The following is a 23334-nucleotide window of genomic DNA, read 5'->3' as shown; positions in this document are numbered from 1 at the left end:
CTGTAAAGCAGCAACAGCAAATCCAGACAGATTAAGGTTAGTGAGACTATCAGTTCTGTGTCTGGGTGAGGTAACTGTACTCTTTTCTCTCCCACCAGGGAGAAAAGGAAGGCTTTCAATTTGGTTTTGTTCTTATCCGTCCAAATTTATACTGGAAAGTATGTTACCAGTTGAAAAACAGTAATACCCATCCCATTACCTTTTTAAGACAGAATAATTTATTTGTAATGTGCATTTGAAATCCTGTTGAAGGAAGTTAAAACAATAGCTGCATTAGGTGAGATTTGGACACCAAATGATTTCTTAGGAAGTACTCATGAATCTAAAAGCTGTGATCCAGCATGAGTATATTGTGCGGATATCACAGCTTCCAACAGTATCTTTGAAAACACATTTTACAGTAAATCAATCGTATAATGTTAGCCATTGTCATTTACTTTAGACTTCATAAGTCCTAGAGTCGAGGTGATACGGAAAAAAATCATATGTTTCCCAGTCAGAAGGGAAATATTTAAGCTTGGTTTCATTTGCTGTTACATGAACTTGTCATTCAGCGATTTAATACACAGCCAGTCTCTCAGTCACCACAGCAGTGCTAAGCTGTGGGACCTGAAAATACTCCTTTCGCAGTCCTGAACTCATGGATTTCACAGAACTGTTTTACAGCACTGACATGACAATGTCACCCAGGAAGTTAAGTCAAGTAGCACATTTGAAAAAGGATTAAAGCCTAAGGACTCACTAAACTCTCTTTTGATTACTTCCTTTTTTTAAAATGACATCCTCATACCCTTAATGAGTCAATCTCAGCCCACCCAGTGTCACATGTCTGTTGTACAAAAGCTATACAGCCAGCTATTCCCCACCCTGCACAGACACAGTGCTGCACAGCTGGGCTGTTCAAATTCTTTCATCGGGATCAGTGTCGCGCCGAGTAACAGAGTCCCCCGTTTCTTCAGTGAGGTCTTTGGCAGTGCTCGACTTCTTTTAACTTCAACTTTTCCTTTTTATGACTCACACAAAGGATGCATACCTTTAAAATTACTATGTATTAGTTGACAGGAAATGTGGCCCATTTTTCCATATTTGATCGGTAGACGTTGATGGCCTTAGGGTTATCTGAAAATGTGAGCGGTGCACTAAAAGTGGCTTTAAGTGCTGCTCAAATGAAAAAAGCAATATAAATGAACATTGCTAATGTCTTCTAAGAGCTACAGCTGTGTTCTTGCTTGAGGCATTAAATCAGATGTATGGAAAGTATTATATAAACTGATAGCACCAAGGTGCCTCTCTTGTTGCTATATTGGGGCACCCTAAGGAATAGTGCCAGCACCATCTTCCACATTCATCTTTCTGACAGATGACCATACTGAACATAAAGTTGTCTTTAGATTACTAAGCTTTCCCACTTTTTGCTTGTGGTGCGAACAGTTTCATGCCATGATAAGCATACAGAGTAGCTCCCAGGACCCCTTGTGAGTCCCTCTCCTGCTCTGGCTCACCCCTCTCTGCCCCCAGGATGTCTCAAGTGTCCCTGGGTGACAGCCTGACTCTGATGCAGACAGGGCAAGGCTGCAAGAGCCAGGACATCACCCACTACCTCAACAGCAAATCTTGCAGGAACTCATTTGCCTGTGAACAAAGTTGTAGAGTCTTAGAATTGTCAAAGAATATTGGTCGGTATAACCACTGGACCCTGGGAAGCTTTAATTTCCCCCTGTAATTTCTTTTTCAGCGTGAAATACATTCTTTTCGAAGGAAAGGGGGAAATTCACTTTGCTTTAAAGTATAAGGGTGTGGGAGGAGGTTGTCTTGGTGTTTTCTCATTTAACATGGAGCATGCTAGTGTGTCCATTAAACAGCTCCCGCCAAATGTTCAAAGATCTCAAAATTGATGCTAGCAAATTGTATCAATAACCTGTGAGCCTTGCTTTTCCTCAGAAGACTGTTGCTTTTCTGGCAAGAAGATTGTCATAGTAATCAACACATCCATTGCTTTCCAGTTTCCATTCCGTGCTCGTGTACTAATAACAAATACTATGTTTTTGAGAGTGTGGTGCTAGACCATCTCAATCTGCCTCTCACACAGGGAGCTTATTAGGTCATATAACTGCTAGCTTTCTGCAAAACTCCAACAGCAGTTCAACCAGATGTCAAGTTATCTGGGAGACCATATCTTCTGCAATATGTAAACACTGTTTGGGAACCCCTGATTTTTATAATATTGTTTTTCCTGTCTTGATAGGTGTCCAAAAATGTCTCTCTTACCCCCCCACCCCCCATTTGAATACCTGTCTATTAAATCAGCAGCTTCAAATGTCAAGAGGTAGTAGTGTCGTCTTCAAACCTAAGGTCTAGGCATTCAAGCTTTCTGTCCTCCCATGTTCCAGCTCCTATTTTACGTCACGTTCCTCTTTTCCCATCGCAGTGCCAGTGAGACAAGCTACTTCTTTCTCAAGGCCTGGTCTACTATGGAGAAAAGGACTTTTAACACAGGCTGGCTAACTTAGAGAAAGCAAGCTGTAGTTTTAATGTAAATTCACTGCTTTTTGTAAAACCCAAGGATTACTGTAGCTAAGCTTACTCCGTGATTTCCCCTTATGGCTTGCTACCTCATTTCAACCACAGAAGTCAGATGCTACACCAGCAGAAATCCTACTCAGATGACAGGGTTTTGTTTCCTGAGCATTACTGCAGCACTGGGAAGCACATCCTTGCTTGGGCCCCTGCAGCATAGAAGAGGGAGAAAACAGACCCCTTAGAGTTTGTATTCTCTGTGACTTTATGCCTCAGCTGCTCTCTATAAGGACTACAGGACCCATCGTCTTGGTATCTATGTCCCAACATGTGTTAGGATGACATTTCAAGAGCTAAACACACATCATGACTTAAATAAAGTATGCTTTTTTCAGAATGTTTAATTCTGAAACAGCCTTTAAGATCACCACTAACCATCTTTGTTAGAGTCCTCAAAAGCATGCTTTTCACGTATGCTTATCTGCATGTACAAATGATAGTATTTAATGTTGAGCACATAAGCTTTGTATGAGGCAACTCATTCCCTACCTGCATGGGTGATAAAATCTGTTTCTTCTTCATCCCAATTCTCTATAGTTGCACAATATGAATGTTGGAAATGTGAGTGTATTAGGATCACTAGCTATTTCTTTGCTAGTTACAACTCATAACCTCAAAAATTTGAAATCCGTTGTGCTGTGTGACTGGAGACAAGGCAGTTCAAATGCATATTAATGTATAAATGAGAAAAAAGCCTCTCCTTGCTGTGCTTCTGCTTTCCTTCCTTTGTCCATGAAAGCATCTTAGGGGATTTGCAGGCTGTGTGGTGCTGGTGCGCAACAGAATATTCCCCATGGCTCTGGCAGCAACACGATGGCTCAGTTCAATTTCTAGCAGCTGCCAAGGCCACACAGAAATGCCAAAGAACAAAAGCACAAGCTTAACTGAAATGCCTGTATTACAAAAAGAAAATGAAAAACAAACCTCAACCCCTCTGCAGTTGAAAGGAAGGATAAAACAACAACAACAACAACAAAAAAAGGATAAGCTAACATGTAAGCTGCAACAAGGCAGAGGAAAATCTAACTCAAGGAAACCTTTCAGGAGCAGAGGGAAGAGGAGAGGAAATAAAGAACAGGGAAGACAGATTCCAGGACTGAAGGAACTAAATGTAGCTTCAGCTCAAACCTGTTCCAGAAATGCATTGAACATACCTACCGCATAGTCCAAATGACTGGGAATGGGATGGATTGATGCCATTGAGACAAAATTATGAAAGCTGTTTAATCCAATAAGCATTCATTGGGCATGGACTGTATTCACTGTCATTTTAGAATTCTGAATCACATAAATATACCCCAATTATTAATGGCAATTGTTAGCAGCTCCGTTGTAATTAGCTCACATGCTCTAGAGCATTAGTTCTATTCTTATATATCATTTAATTTTGTATTAGGCCAGAATTTTTTGTTTCTACAATGTAAATTTAAGTGCACTGAGAAATGATTGAACACTCTCGAAAAATTGTCCTTGAGGTAGGTATTTCACATGAAGCTTTACAAATATAAAATTAAATTCTATTCCCTTCATTATTCTTTCCTGTCTCTCTTGCTGGGTGACATGAAAATGAAGGCAGGGTTTTTGAGAACTAATTACCTTTCATCCTTTTCATCAGTTAATGTGTCCCTTTGTACTGTGGGGCTGCTCAGTGCTGGGTTTCTGCATCTGTTTGTGTGTATGAAATGCTAGTGGTTTACCTCATCTATAATAATTTTTATTGTCTTGAGAAAACTAAAAAAACAAAAGAAAAAAAAAGGAACTGGGCTTGTCCAAGCTTTACAAGAATAATTCTCTGAGCTCTGGTGAAAGCTCAAAAGTTCTTGGAACCAATGGCTCAGAGTGATGCTCCCCCATCATTTGACCAATCTTTGCTTTTCTAGGCTAAACAAATGCAGCTCCTAAAATCTTTCTTGAAGGTGATGCTTTTAACATTTTCTCCACTTCCTATTGCTTTCCCATCTGTCTAAATCTTTCTTAGATATTTCTTAGAATAGATTTGATTCTGGTCCCTCAGAATCAGAAAAAGAGTAGAGTAGGTCTCCCATGTGTCTTGCAAGCATGAAGATTGCCCCTCCCTGCGTTGTTTTGTGCTATGCTGAGAAATCTTCCATCTTTTGGATGTGTATGAGGTATGCAGCAGCAACATTTATGTTTTTCTAATATAATATGGCAACAACAATGACTTCTAAAATATTTTCCATGGAAAGATACAAATGTCAACTCAACTGCGTCTCCATTTGACATCTAGCTTTTCTTTTTTTTAAAATAAGAATCCAAGTAGTGGCCAGAATGTCAAAATATTCACCTGCTTTCTATATGTTACACATACAGAATTTGTGCATGTTTCCATGTGTGTATGTGCACTTTAATTAATCAGTTTCTGTATATCTCATTGACAGTGTAATTTTTTTAAAGAAATCCTCTTTATTATGGAGGTGTCTATAGAGATTTTAAATAGCCCAACTAAGGTACTCAAGGAGAAATATGCATGTATTTGCAAAATAAAGTTGTGATTTCACTCTTTTTGGTGGCAGTGGGCAACCTACTCCTTTTCAGCTCAGTCTTTCAAAAATATATGTGACAACAGTGGTATATAAATGGTATGACTGATAGTCACAGATTAATTATTACTCAGTTGCCTCAGTCTCAAAAACGAGACTTTTCTTTTAAGAATAAGTCACACTGAATGTTTGCAGAAGGCATGCAGACAGCACAAGGAGCCTCCGTGGGTAAGCATAGTTTCAGTACAGATTTGTTAAGTACTTTTTAATTTTATGCACTTTGGGCACTAGCGTGTGACCTAATCTTCAATGGTGTCATTGTGTCAAAGTACAAAAAAGGATCGGAACAGGGCGTACTGAGTTTTTAAGAAATACCGCTCCAAGGCATGTGAGAGACTCACACAGAAATCGTTTCCTCTTAATACAGTTGATCTCTCTTGCTCTGATAGAAGGAAAGAAGCAGTCAGACCAAGCTTTGAACTTCTCAGAATTTTTTTTTCTTTGTGTCTTTGCATGAAACTATTTCGTACAGACCTACCTTTCATTTGTTAAGCAGAACATTTCAAACTTTGCTGCGTCTAAAGCAGCTCCCAAAAAGACTACTTCGTTCCAGGACGTGGCTGTCTACCCTGTAAAAAGTGATTCCCACCAGTTTTATGTAACTCGTGGTCAGTCCCAAGCCTTTCAGAGCTAAATTCCTAACCCCTAATGTTGGGAGCTTTATTCCGCACCCTGGTTTAATGTGAAATGTTGCTGCTTGGTTTTGCAGATTCGAAATGTGGCAGCCAACCTCTGTGTGGACAGTAAACATGGAGCCACAGGGACTGAGCTGAGGCTGGACATCTGTGTGAAGGATGGCTCAGAACGGACATGGTCACATGAACAGGTATTTTAACAGTGGAAAGAGAAAAGCGGGGTAAAATTGTTCCTTCTCTTTTCCAGTTTCTAAACATTTCTCCAAGGGCTTCTCCTTTTCCTAAAGTAAAGCAGGGTGTAAAAACAATTTTTGGATTATTGCTGACCTTGGTAACTTTTGCAAAGAACTCTTTAAAACAACCTCAGAAATTCCAGTTGCCACCTGGGCTGTACATTAGTCTTCATTTCCAAAAGGGATTGCAATGCCCAAAGAGCATTTTCGTGAAAACATGTTGATTTTGATTCAGTTACTTGAAAATATTTTAAATACGGTGCCTGGGCCTGTAAAGCTCTAGTGGCTGTCTGCTTTTATGCTTTTATCTCAATAAGTGGTAACATTTTAAATGAATATGAGGCATAAGCGAGATAAATAGGTAAAAGCTAGAAAGGCAGGGTTTCAGAAAGACAGGGAATGATAGAGTCAAAAAAAAGCTTTTATCTAGGTTGATTAGGTAGAAAAATATTAGCTGTCAGGAGCATGGAGGAAAAGAGCTCTGTACTCATTGTGAGTGTCATAGGAAAAGGATCATGACCCATAGGCTATGGGTCTGGCCAACGTGAGTGAAGAGAATCCAAATGAAAAGTACAGCCTAACCGTTGATTAGCAATTTCAGTGAGCATGCCTTTCACAGGGGAAGGTCCCAGATTAGAAAAAATTCTCAGTGCTGAGGAGAAAAATTGACCTGGCAGTCACACATGGCACTTTGTAAAAGCTTAGAAGTTCCGGAGGGAGGAGTTCTGATGGGTATTTGAAGTGCTGAGGTCAAGAAATCATTCTCCAAGGATACTGAGAAATGCAGGGGGAGAGGTGCAAGTGCACGAAACAGAGAAGCTGAAGGATGATCCCAATTTAGGTAAGTGCCAACACGGGGAAAAGAACACTGCTGAAAGACTTCTTCACATAGCTACCAAAGATACAGCACGGTGATAGGATGCTGAGGCTAGATAAATATAATCCTCTTTTGTTCATGAAAGACATCCAGTAATTCAAGCGATTAATTGAAAATAGTTGTATGGCATAGACTGGATCATCACGTTGCCGGTGTGTGGGTAAAACACCACCGCACCGCCATGCCACCAGCAGCCCACCTGCCACCAAAGCCACCCCGTTTCTGCGGTTGTGGCTCATTTGTTGCCAGGGATTGGTGGGGGGGGGGGGGGGGGGTGTGTGTTTTGGGCTTCCCCCCCTTCGCCAGGAGGTAGCCCTGCATTCAAAGGCTGTTATTGCCCCTGACAGGAAGACAGTTTCTAATAGTTTATCCACCTGGCAATAAAAATCCTGGAAAACAGGTGAGAAATGTTTGAGAATTTTTAGAAGGTAATTAGGGTAATAAATATATAAAATAGGGTAATAATAAATAAAATTAGGTCAATAAATAAAATAATTCTGTATAAATATAATGACGTTTATTATCACAAGCAAATAAATGTAATTTCACTTTCTTGTAGGAAGGAACCTTATTTTCTAAAACTGGAAAATAGAAGTTTGAGAAGATGATTTTGTGTCTTACTTACTAGATAAGGACCCAGTATAATATCCATTACCGTATTGCTGGGCAACTTTTTATTTGCATAGTTTTAGTAATGGTAATATCCTGTTGGGGTTTGGATTAGTTTAGAAACAAAGAGAAACTGATTTTATTCAAGTATTCATGTTTCTGGTATGAGGCACATTCATCTGGCTGATAGATTTCAAGGGTGAGTCTGTGCAAGGTGCAGATTTTAAAGGTACCACTTCAGAAAGAAAGGAAAGAATTACAGAATCTTACATACAAAACAATGGGGCGAACAAGTGTAGTAGTAGACCTGACTGAAACTCAGAATTGCTATCCCATAGGAAACTACAGTATGTGCAAAATATTTCATCCAGAGGAGAACTTTCGGTCTTCCTCTAGAAAAGAAATTCTGAAAAAAATTAATTTTAAAAGGTCAAAACATTTTGGTGATGCAGGGCTTGGGGGATTTTTTTCAGAAACAAGAGAGCATCCTTTTCACCCTTTTTCCTGCAGTTTCCCTCAGCTCACAGTGGAGGGACCATGCACACTGCGTTAGCACCTGATGTTCCGCTGCTCCAGCCATAGCCAACATCTCTGTGTCCTGTAGCCCACCAGGAACCTGCAAGGCAAAATAGCAAGTTCCAACTCGGCAAGCAGAATCTGTCTCTATGTTAGTGACAGCTGATAGAAGAAAAAATTCTCCCAAAAGTGTTTTAGATTGGTATATTTTGATGGAAAATTCTTGACTAGTTCCATACCCAATCCCAGAGGCTGCTCAGTCAGGAACGTTACCTGCAGTGCATGTAAGACCACAGTCTTAACAAAACGTCTCCTGAGGAGAAGGTATGTGGTCTTCCACTTGCACCACAATAAGATGTGAAGGTTAACTTTGTTAAAGAGTGTTTGGGAACAACTGCCAAACACCTGACCAACCCTCAGAGAGCTCCTCTTTATTGCTTATGTCTTCTTGAGTTTGTTGCCTGCATGATTCCTGCATATGCCAGTAGAAATTAGCAGTATTAATGAAAATATCAAGCATTTTATTATCGTATTTCAAATAGCGTGAGTTGACACTGAGTGGGTTTGTAACTTCTGGTATAAGTTTGCAGAGAGTTCAGTGGCAAAGTATAGTAGCTTGATGGGGCCAGTGCTTGTGCTGCTGCTAGGCAGAGGTACCATCCTTTTTGCGACTTGATTCATGTTATATTACCAGGGCAGGAATTAAAAGCTGACAGTCTCAGCAGCTGTGCTGGGGGGTCCAGCCCTTCAGCAGCCCTCAGGAGAAGGAGACTTTCTACCCCAGCACTGTAAAAGCCCAGGCAGGCAAACAGCAGACGAAAGGTTCATGGGTCACTTGCAGCCTTTCTGGTGAACTGGAGAAGGGTGGGAAGTGAGGGTGAGTGTTGCTGCGGTTTCTGGAAACTTCTCCAGAATTAAAAAACAGAGGGGAAGGGGCAGGAGGATGGCATGGCGTGGCATTCTTCCACCTCTGTCTTCCCAGAGCTAACTTCTGGCTTCAGGGAAAACTGGGGCTTTGGTGGACTGATAACCAGCAGCAAAGGAAAATGACAGGCATCACTCTCTCTTCTCAAGTCCCCCAGCCTGGCCAGGGAGCAGGTGGACAGGCACCACCTCTAACACAGCCCAACAAGTGGTGATGCAACCTGCCCAGCTCTTTCTTTTCTGCTCGGAGGTATAATTCAAGTCAGAGCCCAGTTCTGAAATGTGGTGTTTCATCTTTGTACGGGGCACACTTTGTCCACTCAAGTCTAACGCTGTAGTCAAAGCAAAATGCCAGCTGACGGACCCCAGCCAGGCAGTGAGTAATTGAGCTACGTTGTCAGGCTGGAAAGCATTAACGGCATCAAAAGGGCCTTTGTCCTATAGACGCTCCCAAGCCAATGGCTGTATCAGGCAATCATTCTTCAGGCCCTGTGCCAATTATAAATGAAGCTGGAAAGCTGTATTTTCCACAGTTACTGTGTGACAGCGCTAGGCTGCATGAAAAACTAAAGCGTGAGGGCTAAGGGTTGCTTGGTTGGGGATGCAGAGAATGGGGCTGTGTTTTATGAGCTCTGTGGTATGAGAGAAGGCAGAGGAGGAGCATCCACTGAACCAGGACGGAGGGTTACTCCAGTCCAGCCGGGAGCAGTGAACAGTAGCCCCGCGGGTTGCAGGTGAGGAACCAGCCTGCTGTTTGTTAATGGTGTATCTGGAAATTTAGGTGCAGCCTTGTTTCAAATCAACAAGCAGACAGGAATGAATGAAGGGTGGTACAAAAGGGTTCATCCATTTCTTGTAGAATCCGATAGAGGTAGCTCCTAACAGCTTAGGTCAAAGGAACAGCGAAATCCAAAGTGACAGGTGGTGGTAAAGCAAAGAACTATGTACTCAGGGCTTCAGCTATTAACGTGTAGCATTGTTGCACATTATGCAGTGGAGAGATAATTTTTATATTGGCCAGATTTAGTGTTAACTAGAGAGAATTTACAGTAATGGGGGGTAGCTTAAAACTATGAGTTTGAAAGGACTGTAGGCCTTAAAAGTTTGTCTGTAATTTCACAATTTTAATATTAATTGGGTGTATGGAGAAGCATAACCTTTTTTCTGAACAATTTTTTTTCTCTTCTCTCTCTTAGTCCTAAAACTGAGTTCCTGCTTCTCACAAGGTTGATTTTATAATAGTATCACTAGGGAGAAGACATACTTGTTGATTTAAAAATAAAACTGTTTTATGAAACAGGAGGCTAAGAGGGAGGAAAAATAATCTGTGCTAAGCTGAACATTGAGATCTAGTATTACACAGATCCTGGTTTTCAGTGGAAGGGAATTAAAAACCCCTGTTACCACGTCATGACTTTCTAACAGGACACAACCCTGGCAGTCTTCAGAAACCACAGAGGACTGGAAAGGGTAGAGGGGTAGCTGGATCAGTATGATTTGATTTGAAGGCTGGCTTGAGCTCTTTCTGGTGTACCGATGCATTCAGTGGGGTAGTAGTCCTCAAGCCAACATCCAGAGAACAGCAGATATCGGCCCTTCAGCTCACCAGTCATGCACAGAATGAGAAATTTGGAGAGTGACCCACTGGGAAAGATGAGGAAGGTCCTGCAAGAGGATCTCTTTCTTGTTGTAGTGATGAGAGTGATAACAACGCAGAGCCACTATTCCACACCATTCCTCTAGGTATTTGTTATTCACCACTTTGAACTCTAGGTTTATTACTTGGCTATAGAAAGGTAAAGGGTAGGAGAAAGAAAATTGCTTTTGCTGGGCTTTCCTTAAAGGAAAATTATCTCGGGCTTCTCTTTTGCTAAGGAAACAGCAGCGTAGCTTTTTTCTGTACCAAATCTTACTTCTGTCTTTGCTTGTGAAATAATAAGTTTAGGGAGTCCATGATGCTGCTTCCAAGAAACATGAAGAAAAGTGGAGAAAGACTTAACCTTTTGAAAAGCAGAAATTGCTTTGAAAATTAAGTTAAAGCTGTCCACTGCATTTTACTGCAGATAAATGTACAATGCACTCTGGGAGAAAGAAGAAATAAGCAGACACAGGGGCAGATTAAGAAAATGCTGTCTAGAAAACTATAATACAGAAGTAAATAGGGAGTGACAGCAGCTAACAGAAAGAACAAGGGCTTACAGTAAGACACATAAGAAAAAAGGCAAATATTCAAATATATGCTTATATTTTGTGCTTGGAGGTCAAGGGAAACAGTAACACCTCTCAAATGTGGCATTTGGAGGGTGGTACAGTATTGAAGATGCAGTGTTTTTAAAAGATGCATCTTTAGGAGGACTATGGAAAGAAGATAGCTATCACAATGAAAGAGTTAAAACCTGGCAACCACAACAGAAGTATCCAGGATCAGACCCACATGACAGAATCACAGAATGGTCAGGGTTGGAGGATACCTCTGGAGATCATCTAATCCAGCCCCCTGCTAAAGCAGGTTCACCTAGAGCAGGTTGCACAGAGTTGTGTCCAGGTGGGTTTTGAATGTCGCCAGAGGAGACTCATGATGTTTAGCTTCATTCGTGGATACTGGTTCTATCAGGGAATGTACACACTGCAGGGAGCAGGGTGCTAGATAAGGACAAAAACGACTCTGAGTTGAGGTAGCTGCAGTGCTGGAGGCAGTCTGAGCACGCCATGGACTGAGTCGCTTCTCTGGATAACAAGCCTGCGTGCAGTTCCACATGAACCATCACAGCTGAACAGTTTCTACTAGCAAAGTTTGCTCGTTTGAAGAGAGCTTCACTTTCTGCATCTTATTTTTTGGTTTACACTGTAGAAAATCATGCAGAAAACAAAAGAATAGCACTGACACCACACACACACAAAAAAAAAAAAGATAAAACCCCTCACAGCTCTCAGCAGAGCTTCTAGGTAATAATTTACAACCTGCAGCCTGTTTTCTACAAGGATTGGTCCATGGGAAAGGAAAATGCACTCTGCATCTTTAAATTTGGTGCTGTCAGACCTGTCACCTTCATCTGATGATTGAAAGACTGCAATGTCACAGCATCATTTCAGGCAGCTGTTGTCTAACTGAGAAGTATTCCTCCATGGTTCCTCTCAGGCAGTGAGAAAAAGGACTTTAACAAGCTGCCTGTAGCTCACAGGTTTCACTAGCAGAAAGACGAAGATCATTTAATGTGTGCTGTTTAGGGAAAAAAAGACAGTTGAGAAAGGATATGCTAACAGTGTCCCATATAAACAGAAGGAAACTGTTCATTAAACATGGGAAAGATGCTATAATGGGAAGATCTCTCTAGGTAGCTTCTTCAGACGCAAATGGGAGAGCTAGAGGAGCATCACTGGCAGAGGCTTTCCGAGTCCTAGGTAGCTGTAGTCCTAGTGCATGCAAGTGCTGCTTAAACTGGGGTAACTAAAGGCTGTAACAGAGTATATCCCCTCTCCTCTCCACAGTAGTTGCCAGAATTTTTTTTCTTCCCTGCTGTATGGATTATGCCTTCCTGGCATATATTCTGCGACACTGCTGATGCCCTTTTAATTAAGGCAGTTGGCATCACTGAGTCGTACACAGGCAGGATCTCGTTTAACCAGCAGTTGGGATATATGGAGTAGGGAAACATGCGTCAAGCTTTATGTGTAGTTTTAAATGTTTTTCACTAGTAATACATCATTATATTGCCTGATTGTTTTTCTAGCTCTTCACCTTTGGTTGGAGGGAAGACATTCGCCCCGGGGAGCCACTTCACACCAGGAAGTTCTGCTTCGATGCCATTTCGCACAGTAGCCCTGTCACACTGTATGACTGTCACGGGATGAAGGGAAACCAGCACTGGAGCTATAGGAAGGTTGGACTCACTGGGGGGCATCTCAGAGGTTCAGACTGTCTTGAGCCTACATTTCGTTTAACGCAGGCTTGTGTTTTCCAATCAGAGAAGTTTTGTTTTAAAATCCACCCCGTCTTATTCCAATTTAATTTAATCTCTCTAGAATATGTTCCTTTTGATCGTTCAGTTATTTAGGTCAAATTTACATGAAAATGGATCTGATCCAGCTCAGAGGGTGTCTGTGTTGGATCTGTTCCCTGAAAGGTGTTTTACCATTCTGGTGCTTCAAGATGTTTCTGTCATTTTAACAGAGGCACTGTTGGAAATATTTTCATCCAATGTGACAGCAGCAAATAGTGCAGCTCATGAGTGAAATATTATTTTACTACTTTTTAAAGATCACAAGTGGCAGAAAAATATCCCTTATAAAAAACCAAAACCAATCAACATTAAAAGCACTGCTGTAAGCCCAAAGAAGGCAGGAGTTCATAAACTAAAGATAAGCAGCTTAGACACTACTTTGATCTGCTAAGTTTCAGCCCGTTTTTATAAATCACTGGAAACAGGAGGTCAAGCTAGAAACTGTCAGAGCTTCATTTAGAGCAAAAAGTCCTGGTAATGCTACCAAGTTGTTGTTAGTTTTTTTAAATGGTTAATCAGCAAGTTTCCATGATTAAAGATTTCACTGATAAACTCTGTATTCTATGCAGGATAAGGGCATACATTTCTCTGAAGCGTTGAGGATTCCTCTCGTGCATCCTACACTTCTCTTTGACTACTGTGCCCTGCCCACCACCTTGCTTAAGCTGAGGCCAAAGTGCCAGGAATTGGTCTTTGCCAGTTAAACCTCAATACTGCTTTCTAGTTTGAAATTATATATAGTAGAGAACTAATTCAGAACCGTTAAAAATAGTTTTGACCCAACCCTTTTTCTGAGAGTCTGCTTATTAGCCTGTGCCTTTTTGCCCTATTTATAACATTAAATTGGAGATCCACCACAAGATTTTCCAGAAGTGTAATCCCTCTGAAACTGAGGCATTACTGGCAATAAAGTTAGAATGTATGGGTGAGATGTTTAGAGGATATAAATTGTCATGGCTGCATTGCTGTATATCTGGCTTTATAATGTCATAATAATACCTTCTTGCTTCAAAATCCTTCTGATTTATCTTTTTGCCTACCCAAGCTGCATGAAAGAAGCATTCATACCTTTAGCACTTCACTGGTGCTTAGCCAGTTCATAAGACAAAATGCAGGTCTGGAGCTGCCCTCTATAAGGCTCATCATCTTTGATGAAGACAGAATACAGCAGATAACCAAAAAAATTGACATTTGAAAAAAATACACAGTGTGAGTTCTATTAAATTCTCTGCACAGGTTCATTTTTAATTTCCAGAAGGCTGACAGGGCTCATATAAAAATTCTCAATGCAAGACAGGCATTTCCATCTCAGTAAGAAACACCAGAAAATTTCACTATGATGGAAGTACTGACACAATGTTAACTGTAAGACCATCCTGACAGCAAGCTGATTAGTTTGCATAAACCTCTGAATTAAGAAACTGCATTGGAATAATAGAATTATGCATACATTGTTTTCTTTAGGCTTAGTTTTAGTTTGGCTACAAAGTAGGTTTTTATTGTTTCACATAGCCTATTTTCTCAGATACAGGGGAGCCTTACATTAGAGATTTTTGGTAGTACACATATACCTCCAAAATCCTAACGATATAATCCTTATCTACTTTTGAAAGCATCCTGGCAATAGGTTTTGTAGTGTTTACCCACAAAAAAAAGAAAAGTACAAGAAAAGAACGTTGTATTGGTTTACTGAATCTGTACTAGAACCCTTTACCTATAGGATGGTATGCTACTAAAATTGCACCCTAAATAAATAAGAGTAGCAGTCTGGTTAAGTAAGAAGTGCCTCCTTTTAAAAAACAGAGAGCAGGTCAGCAGCTGTTTTGTTCTCTGCACCACTTACAGACACTGTAGCTTCCTAATGGGCATATATCCATCCTGCTAATAATTCTTCCCATGTTTTAGGAAAAGCATCTTGTAAGATGCTTAATACGAAGCATTTCTTACCATGTTGTCATACCGTTCCTGTAAAACTAGAAGATAAGAAGGTTTTCTTCTTTTAAGGATGAGTCTCTTATCATGATCATTTGCATCCTTGAGCCACTGGTAAGAAGAACTTAGGGCTATGAAGTGATTACAAAGTGCTGCAAATACAGCTTGAAGCCAGGCACTCTTTTAAAAATGCCATATTCTTACAGCATAGAAGCTCTTAACAACCTGTATTTGGACATTGGCAAATAAAAACAACTTAAATATTTTAGTTGTAAGTAGAATTCACTAATATTTTACTTTGGGTAAGGAGTGTTCTTCTGGAAAAAATTCCAGCTTATCCCCATTATCTGCACTTTGTTTCTCATAGCAGGGCAGTCTCAGAGTGAGCAAACCAGATTATTTTCAGATGAATGAAACCAAAACTACCACTAATAAACATGTGCCAAAAACCTATTCTTATTCTCATACTGTTTAAACTACATCTGAGCAGCTATTTGAAAGTCTAGTAAGTCTGTGATATTAAGTAATCAATTTTTTAGGATCAATCCAAAATATTGGTCTACAGCCAAGTAGAAAGTTTTCCTTTAAGGAAACCCTGTTAGAAGCAATGGAGTAGAACAAATACAAGTAGTACCATAAACACAGCTGTGGGTTGGAAATAGAAGAAAGTGAGTTTAATACCAAGAAAAAAAATATTGACACTATAATGGGGCTCCCATCAATGGTGGGAGCAATGTGAGAAATTAGATAAATGTAAGTAACCTGAAATTATTAGAGATTTGGGATTATAGTGGCTTCCTAAAATAAAGCCATTTCCTTTACTTTATTTGAGATTCCTAAGTATGTGAGAGCCAGAGTTCAACAGTGCCTACAAATTTCCATTCCTCCCAGTGAAGGAGCACGCCTCTGGTTTTCAACGTAGCATCATTCTGTGTTGACACATAATGCATTGGTTCTGATAAAGTATGATTCAGTTTCTGTGCCGTAGTCCTATTAGTGCTATTTGTAGAGCTCAAGTAACCAAGAAAGGGGTGATTTAGTAGGTCTTTAAAAGGAAACAATTTGCAAAATCAATTTCATTATATGATAATTCTGCCCTCAGCCTAGTGATTATGATAGACACGAGGCTGACAATGTCAAAAACTGTGCCCAGAACAGCGTGGTTTGCTCATACTCCTTTGACAGCTTCAGGGACAAACTGAAAGAATAAGTTCACTCTTTACACAGTAGGTGCATAGATTATTTCCTCAGACAACCGAAGACATGTCACTGTGATAGTGGGTTTTATCATATGGACATCTGTCCTGCTGAAACTGCACTGGGGCTACCAACTAATTTCAGATAAACTACTGCAGCCACCAGCTGATAATGACTTCCAGTTACTATTGACCTTGGCCATAGTTATATCAGTGACCTAGAAGAAATGAAAAGCTCTGTGTCTCATTACCAACCCCCTGAACTGTCGAGGCCCATTATCTTACAGAGAACTTTCTCCTTCTGCAAATAATCTTCAGACTTGCCTTCATGCAGAAGAAAAAAAAAAACACCACTCTGCTGTTTTCAGATGTTAGAAGTGTCTCCACAAGAGCTCTTGTGCGTTTTTAATATTGGTGTGAAGAGGAATTTATATATTTCTCTTGGAAAATTCTCTGGGACACACAGAACTGTTACCCCTTAAAGTCCTGAGCATGTTTCCATTGAAATCTGTAAGAGCAGCAGGCTTTGACCTTAGGTCAGCGTAAGCTTGAGATGACAAATTAATAGGCCCTTATATATAGCTAAGTCAGCCAGAAGTTTTTTCAGAGTAACAACTGTGTCCCTTTTCTTAATAGATGCTCTTCTCTCTTAATAACCAGACTTTCTAAAAGAAAGCACCATCCATGCTTCACTCAAAAATTGTATCCCCTGGATATTTCTGTGAGAAGACAGACTGCCAGATCTCTTTGGAAATGCTAGAGTGGTTTTCATAGCATGCTTTTTGTACCGAAGCAGTTTCCTTTCTTCTTGTACCAGCTATCCTATTAAAGCTTCTAGTATTCCGGCTCTGGCTTCCTAATAGCTTGGCTGACCCTCATGCCCAGCTATAACACAAGGAAAACTGGATGCCACCTTCCTCCAAGGCCTCACAGCAGGTGGGGTGGCCGTGGCAGTCACTGTGTCCTGATTTTGGGCAGTGCCACTCCATCAGTCTCTCACAGAAGGACAGGAGGAGCTGGCAAGGTGCAAATGGGTGCCTGGGCCACTCCGTACAGTGCTTTGTTGCATATGTTAATATAGAAAAGGGCATTGTACTTTTCCAGTGTTTCACAACCCCCAGAACCAATCGATTTCATCTTTCCTAAATTCAAAAAAAAAAAAAAAAAAAAAAACCCAAAACCTAAACTAAAACCAACTTGCTTTTTCAAAAGTGTTTTTAAATAGCTATTATTTCTTACTGGTTTATTATGTCACATTTATTTTTGTCTTCATAATTCTTTTTTTAATGTGGGGTATTTTTAGTTAAAGAGAAGTTTCTGTATGATTGTTGCTCAGCACCCAGAGCACTTCTGTGAGTTTTTAATCAATTGCAATTTGACAAATAGCTTTTTGATTTTTTTTCCTTCTCATAAACTGGGCAAGCAGGCACATCCTGGATTACCGTTAAAATACTGGCAGAGCATTTTGGCACAGAGAGGAAAAGCCTGGATATGGTTTACCAAGAGTAAGCTGATATTTATTTCAACAGATACAATGAGTGTATAATCCCTGGAGACTTTCAAACCGTCTAATCACTCCAACATCTGTCTCTCTCTCAAACACTTGCCAAGGTGAATTAAGTACATTGAAACTACCTAACCCACATATACCAGTTGCTCATCTGGGTAGTTTCTGCTTTACCAAAGATTCAAGGTCAGGTTACAATTCACACTAGTTTTGTGAAGTAAAATTAATAAATATAATCATCGTATCCTTTTTAATGCAACATAATACATGCTTATCCTCCCAAAATCTCCATAGGGAGCTAAAACAGTGTTAGGATTTCCTTCTTATTAGGAGACAGAGCATATTTCAGTGGCTGGTCTTATTAAGGCCGTAGGTGAAGTTTGCATTTCATGGGGAGAGAACTGAGATCATCGGTCCCATGTCCGTCTGTCCATCACACCACTTCAGCTAATAATTCATTCTTAGCTTCATCGAGTTGAAGAGTATCCATTTTCCAGACAGATTGTTACAGATTCTCCTGCCTAGAAGTGCAATAGAAACTGTCAAATACAAATCCAAAAAATAAAAAAAAAACACTTTTCGAGTTCAGAGGAGTTTTAAAGGAGCTCCAGGCAAGCATAGGATATGCAAACATTATTAAAAGACATTCTATTTTTTAATTTTATTATGTGGTTGTTAGTTAAAGACCAGAAGATGTCTCCTCATTCTTTCTTGAATCCCCAGTTTCATGAAGAATAATAACTCAAGGGTAAAAAACACTCCTTTCTCTACAGCTTCCTAATAATAGCTGTGGTTATTACGCAAGGTTAGCACAGAGACCACAAGATCATTTCACATAGGGCTGTGTTAATCCATGTTCTGTAAAATGAGAACAGTTCCAATGACTTGGCATTTGCTACGTAATTCTTTTTTTTTTTTTTTTCATTCCTGTAGGACAAAACTTTGTTCCATCCAGTAAGCAGCAGCTGCATAGATTGCAACCCAGCCGAGAAGAAGATTTTCATGAACAGATGTGATCCTTTATCTGAAACTCAACAGTGGATTTTTGAACATATTAATAAGACTGTTTTAGAAAAATTTAACAGCAAGGCCAGTTCCTAGAAAGAAAAATAAGAAAAAATGAACACGCCTAATTACGTACAGACTGCAGTCTACATTTTCGCCAGCATCTGGGTCGAAGGAGTCAGGAATTAAATTTCCTAGATCCAGGAAATCTGTTCTGAGGATTAAGAAAATGCCGCAGCAAGAGCCAGCAGGCTGTCCTGATGGATGTACAGTATCTGGAGAACTTGGCCAAGAGCCTCACCGGATGCTGCTGAGAACTTCAGGCTGAAAATTCCCTTGCTGGTCGAGGGAAAAACTTTGTTTAAAAACTGTTTAAAAGTACTCCAAGTTAATAAAGTAAAGCAAAACTCTAGAGTTTCTCAGGTCAAATCCTGCTGTAGTGAGTAGCTCAGAACAGATGCTGTAATTTGGGGTGGGTATATGGTGTGCATGACAGCTACAGAAACCTAAAGAAATCCCAGGTTTTAGAACTAAACATGCTGGTAGAAGAGTAATGATGTCCCAGCACTCCCTAGACAAGATATATGCTCTGTTGACATTCTCTTAATAAAAGGTTGAGTTAAGCAGGTTTAACCCTCAGAACTGCTGCAATTAATTTGAAAGACCTCCCTTTTACATTCCATTCATTACCCAAATAGGAATGGTAGAAATCTTAGGGTCTAGAATTACACTGTAGTGAAGCATGAAATAAACTGTAAGGTTTTACCCTCTCATTTTCCCCCTTCAGGAAAAAAAGCAAAGCAATCAAATTTCTATACATTATATGTTTAGCAGTTGTGATTCAAAACCCATTGTCACAGAAGGTGAGATTTTTTTTCTTTGGTGACAAATATAACAGTAGCAGCTGCAGCATAATGGAGGGCTTGTGGAGTAGCTATCTTTTCTAAAGGTAGAATCCTTAGCAAAGTATAAATTAAATTCAAAATAGGCTGAGGGGAGAAAAAAAAATCAGGAGAGTAGGAAATAATCGCATACTGCATGCTGAACTAGGTTAGTCAAATTAACATTGGTACACTGCCATCACCTAAAAGTGTGTTGAGTCCCTGTAGTGCAGCTTAAAAGAATCTTGCAGAGATCTTGCAGTGCTCTTGACAGATAGAAGTGGAGAGGAAAATTGACATGAAACTAGTTGGGTGTTTCAGACATTTTGAAATCTGTGATGGAAATCACATGAACTTTCCAGAGTTAGCAAGTGAAGGGTATTGTAGGTCTCACGATGGAGCAAACAAGTGCAAACAAGTTAAATGTTACAATATTTCACTACTTTAGGCATAGGCACAATTCAGGGTAAGACAGACTTCTGTCACACTGATGATCGTTATAGCCAGTGGTGTCCCTCAGACCCATCAAGCTGTTGGCATGAGAGGGCTCTTAAACTTGGGGGGGGGGGGGGGGGGGGGTAGGTGGAAGGGCTATGATTCTTCTCTGTGGAAATCAGTTCATACTGATCTGTGGAACATAATTGATAGGTTTGTGATTTTTCAAGGTTGGAGCAAGTACAAACTTATCCAGTACGTGGCCTGCTTTTACTTAAAAGATGAATTTAACAGATAAAAGCACCTTAAATACAGGTAGATCGCATCCTCCATGCTGTAACAGTTCTTCCAGGTTCCAAAAATATCATGTGTAATTAAGTTGTTTATTCTGATTGCCAGAGAGGTGGATGACTAACCAAAATACTGATGTGCAGCCTACCCTGTTTTGAGGGAGTGGGATGGCTGTGTTTTGTTTTTTGCTCCTTAAGCTGTGTTTATGCACAAAGAGAATTGATTACATCCAGAGGATGGTTCTAGTACCAATAGCTATGTGCTATTTTATGGCAGCACCTTGTAGTTGTAGATTAAGACCCAAAATTGTAGGTCATAGGAACTTTTTAGGAGGGGAATGAGATCCTGCAGCGTTCAGGATGCATGCACTTGGAAAACCAGGAAATGCATCCATACATTGAGCAATTACTGCAAATTAGTGAAGAGATCTTTCAAATAATCTGAAAGAAATACGTCTATAGAGTTAGACTTCTCATTTTATGATTTTAAAATAAGTGGGCTTGTTTAGGTGTTGTTTAAATTTAATTTGAAGATATGGTGCACTCAGGAACGAAAGCAGTAAGGCTACTACTGTATGAGCCTATCAGTACACAGAGCAGACTAGCCACTGCAGACTGTCAGCCTTCCCAGGTGCAGTGCTCGCAGCATCATTTATTTGCAGCCGGAACATGAGAAAAGAGGGTCTGGAAAAAGAAGAAAATGGCTGCCTAAAATGTAAATGCTGCCTTCAAGCTGCTGATTGTAACTGGCCCCAAACTGTCAAAGTCCTGGAAGCAACACTGTATGCCCAAAATAGAGGCAAAGGAGAATTGCTAAACCAGCTAAGCAGTTTATGTTATGCACAAATTGGTAGGGTTATATCGTTCAGTGTCTGACTGCATCTCAGTGGTCTGATTTTGAAATACCTGATAGGAACTAGGCTGCTGTTGGGAAAAAGAACTTCTTTGCCTTTTACAAAGCTTGTTGAGTAATACTGCACAGCACCTTGCACTGCTGAAGGAAACCCTCCTCTTACTCATAGCTGGACACTGATTGTAAGCTCTAGCAGTCCTTGTCAGAAAACAGTCCACATAATAATATTCAGATGTTGTGGGGGAAAAAAACATGATGTACATGTTTTCAGGTTTTATAGGCAAAATACAAGAAAAATATATTGGAGTTTGTTGTGGGTCAACAGTGAACTGGTGATCATTCTGGAAATATAAAGGTTAATTGAAGGTCCATATCTTGAGGAAGGTTTGGTACGAACTTGCCACAGTGTGCCATAGAAACACACACACATGCACACACATATATGTGTGTACATATATACATATGTATATGTGACCAGTGGAAAGAGGTAGATGGAGGAGAAAGGTTTCTTCTCATTTCATGGGCTGATCTTTCAAATATTTAGTATAATCATAACGGCAGAGAATAAAATGATAGACACATTAGACTAATAGTGAAGACAGTTATCTCACTGTTTTCAGCTTAAGCAAATTATTCTTTTTCAAAAACTGAGACAAAAAAAACTAGCATGCAGCTTCACTGCAGATAACTCTAATCTTCCTGCTAGAAGGGCCCTAGGGACAGAGTGCTTCAGAGCTCTGTTCCTGTAACATTTGGGATGATGAATTCACAAAATGATTATGACTTGCTAAGGACAGGACTCCTTCAACAGAAAGTTTTCTTAATAAGAAATTATCATCCCTGCCTCTCAGTTGAATTCTGTCTTGGGTGTTCTCCAAAGCATTCCATTGATAACAGTATTTCATGACAAACATTCAAAATTTCTTTTAAGTTTTCCTACAACCATATATTTTCCACCCAACCAACATCTGAACAATTTGATAGGATGAACATATTGGACATATATATCTTCCTTTCATATTTCATCAGGAGCATTTAGCTTTAATATGCATTTCGTCAAAAGGCTATGAAGTTTCTTCACATAATTGTCTTAAATACTGGATTGTTCTGAACATATTTTGAATCTAGTGCACAGGTAGCATTAACTGATACGGGCTCATCATTTCAGTGGAGCTGTACTAATTTGCCCCAGCTGATTACTTGTTTCAGTTTTTTCAAATAATTATTTTATGGCTGAGAGGGCTTTAATCAACATGCCTGAAAAGATCTTTTTATCTTTAAAGTTCATCAGCACCTACTGTAAACTTTTTCCATTTATAGTTATCATCTGATAACTATAACTTTTTTGTTTTTATTATTATTATTGTGGCGAGCAAGCTGCTACTACTACAGGAAAGAGCAAAAGGAAAGGATGGAATAATTGCAACTAAAACTCTAAAGTCACATGTGTTTCCCTGCATAGACTCCAGAATCTAAACTAAACAGAAGCCTGGGGGGAGAGAGGGCTTAAAGGAGGGAGGAGGAGCTGGGAAACAAAGCATTTCATGGTCAGAGAGCAGATGTGTTGCTGAGACACAACAAGACTTCACTTTTCAGTGGGCACAGTCTTATTTCATAAAAATGAGATTGCTTTAGAAAAATGTTTCTGCAACAGTATGGATATTTTAATGTTATAATACATACTTCCTGGGTGTTATCAGTTTACAAATAAATGGTCTGTAGCTGCTGAATCATAGAATTGTTTAGGTTGGAAAAGACCTCTAAGATCATCAAATTCAACTGTTAACTTAGCACTGCCAAGTCCACCACTAAGCCATGTCCCTAAGTGCCACATCCACACACCTTTTAACCACACCGGGGCACCATGTTCCAATGCTTGACCACCCTTGCAGTGAAAACATTTTTCCTAATATCCAGTTGAAACCTCCTCTGGCATAACCTGAAGCCACTTCCTCTCATCCTATTGCTTGTTATCTGGGAGAAGAGACTGTCACCCACCTTGCTAGAACCCCCTTTCAGGCAGCTGTAGAGAGCAATAAGGTCCTCCCTGAGCATCCTTTTCTCCAAACTAACAACTTCATTTCCTGATATAAGGATTGTGCTCCAGCCCCGTTGCCCATCTCTGGACACGCTCCAGCCCCTCAGTGTCTTTCTTTTAGTGAGGGGCCCAAAACTGCGCACAAGATTTGAGGTGCGGCCTCACCAGGGCCAAGTGCAGGGGGACAATCCCTTCCCTTGTCCTGCTGGCCACACTGTTTCTGACACAGGCCAGGATGCTGTTGGCCTCCTCGGCCCCCTGGGC

At 40.2% G+C, this 23334-nt stretch overlaps 1 protein-coding gene across 1 annotated transcript in view; it reads left to right on the top strand.

The window, feature by feature from the left end:
- GALNTL6 (polypeptide N-acetylgalactosaminyltransferase like 6) overlaps nt 1-20601 on the top strand; it is a 487161-nt gene extending 466560 nt beyond the window's left edge. Inside the window, exons 10-12 of the mRNA XM_040589013.1 lie at nt 5848-5964; nt 12664-12813; nt 18502-20601. Coding sequence (XP_040444947.1) covers nt 5848-5964; nt 12664-12813; nt 18502-18669 — 435 coding nt within the window. The 3' untranslated portion in view covers nt 18670-20601. The remainder of the gene's footprint in view (nt 1-5847; nt 5965-12663; nt 12814-18501) is intronic.
- The last annotated feature ends 2733 nt before the right edge of the window (nt 20602-23334 follow it).

Source organism: Falco naumanni, chromosome 1 (assembly GCF_017639655.2).
Source record: "Falco naumanni isolate bFalNau1 chromosome 1, bFalNau1.pat, whole genome shotgun sequence".
Classification (NCBI taxonomy): domain Eukaryota; kingdom Metazoa; phylum Chordata; class Aves; order Falconiformes; family Falconidae; genus Falco; species Falco naumanni.
Note: the sequence above shows the minus strand (reverse complement) of the source record. Positions and strands in the feature narration are given on the sequence as shown.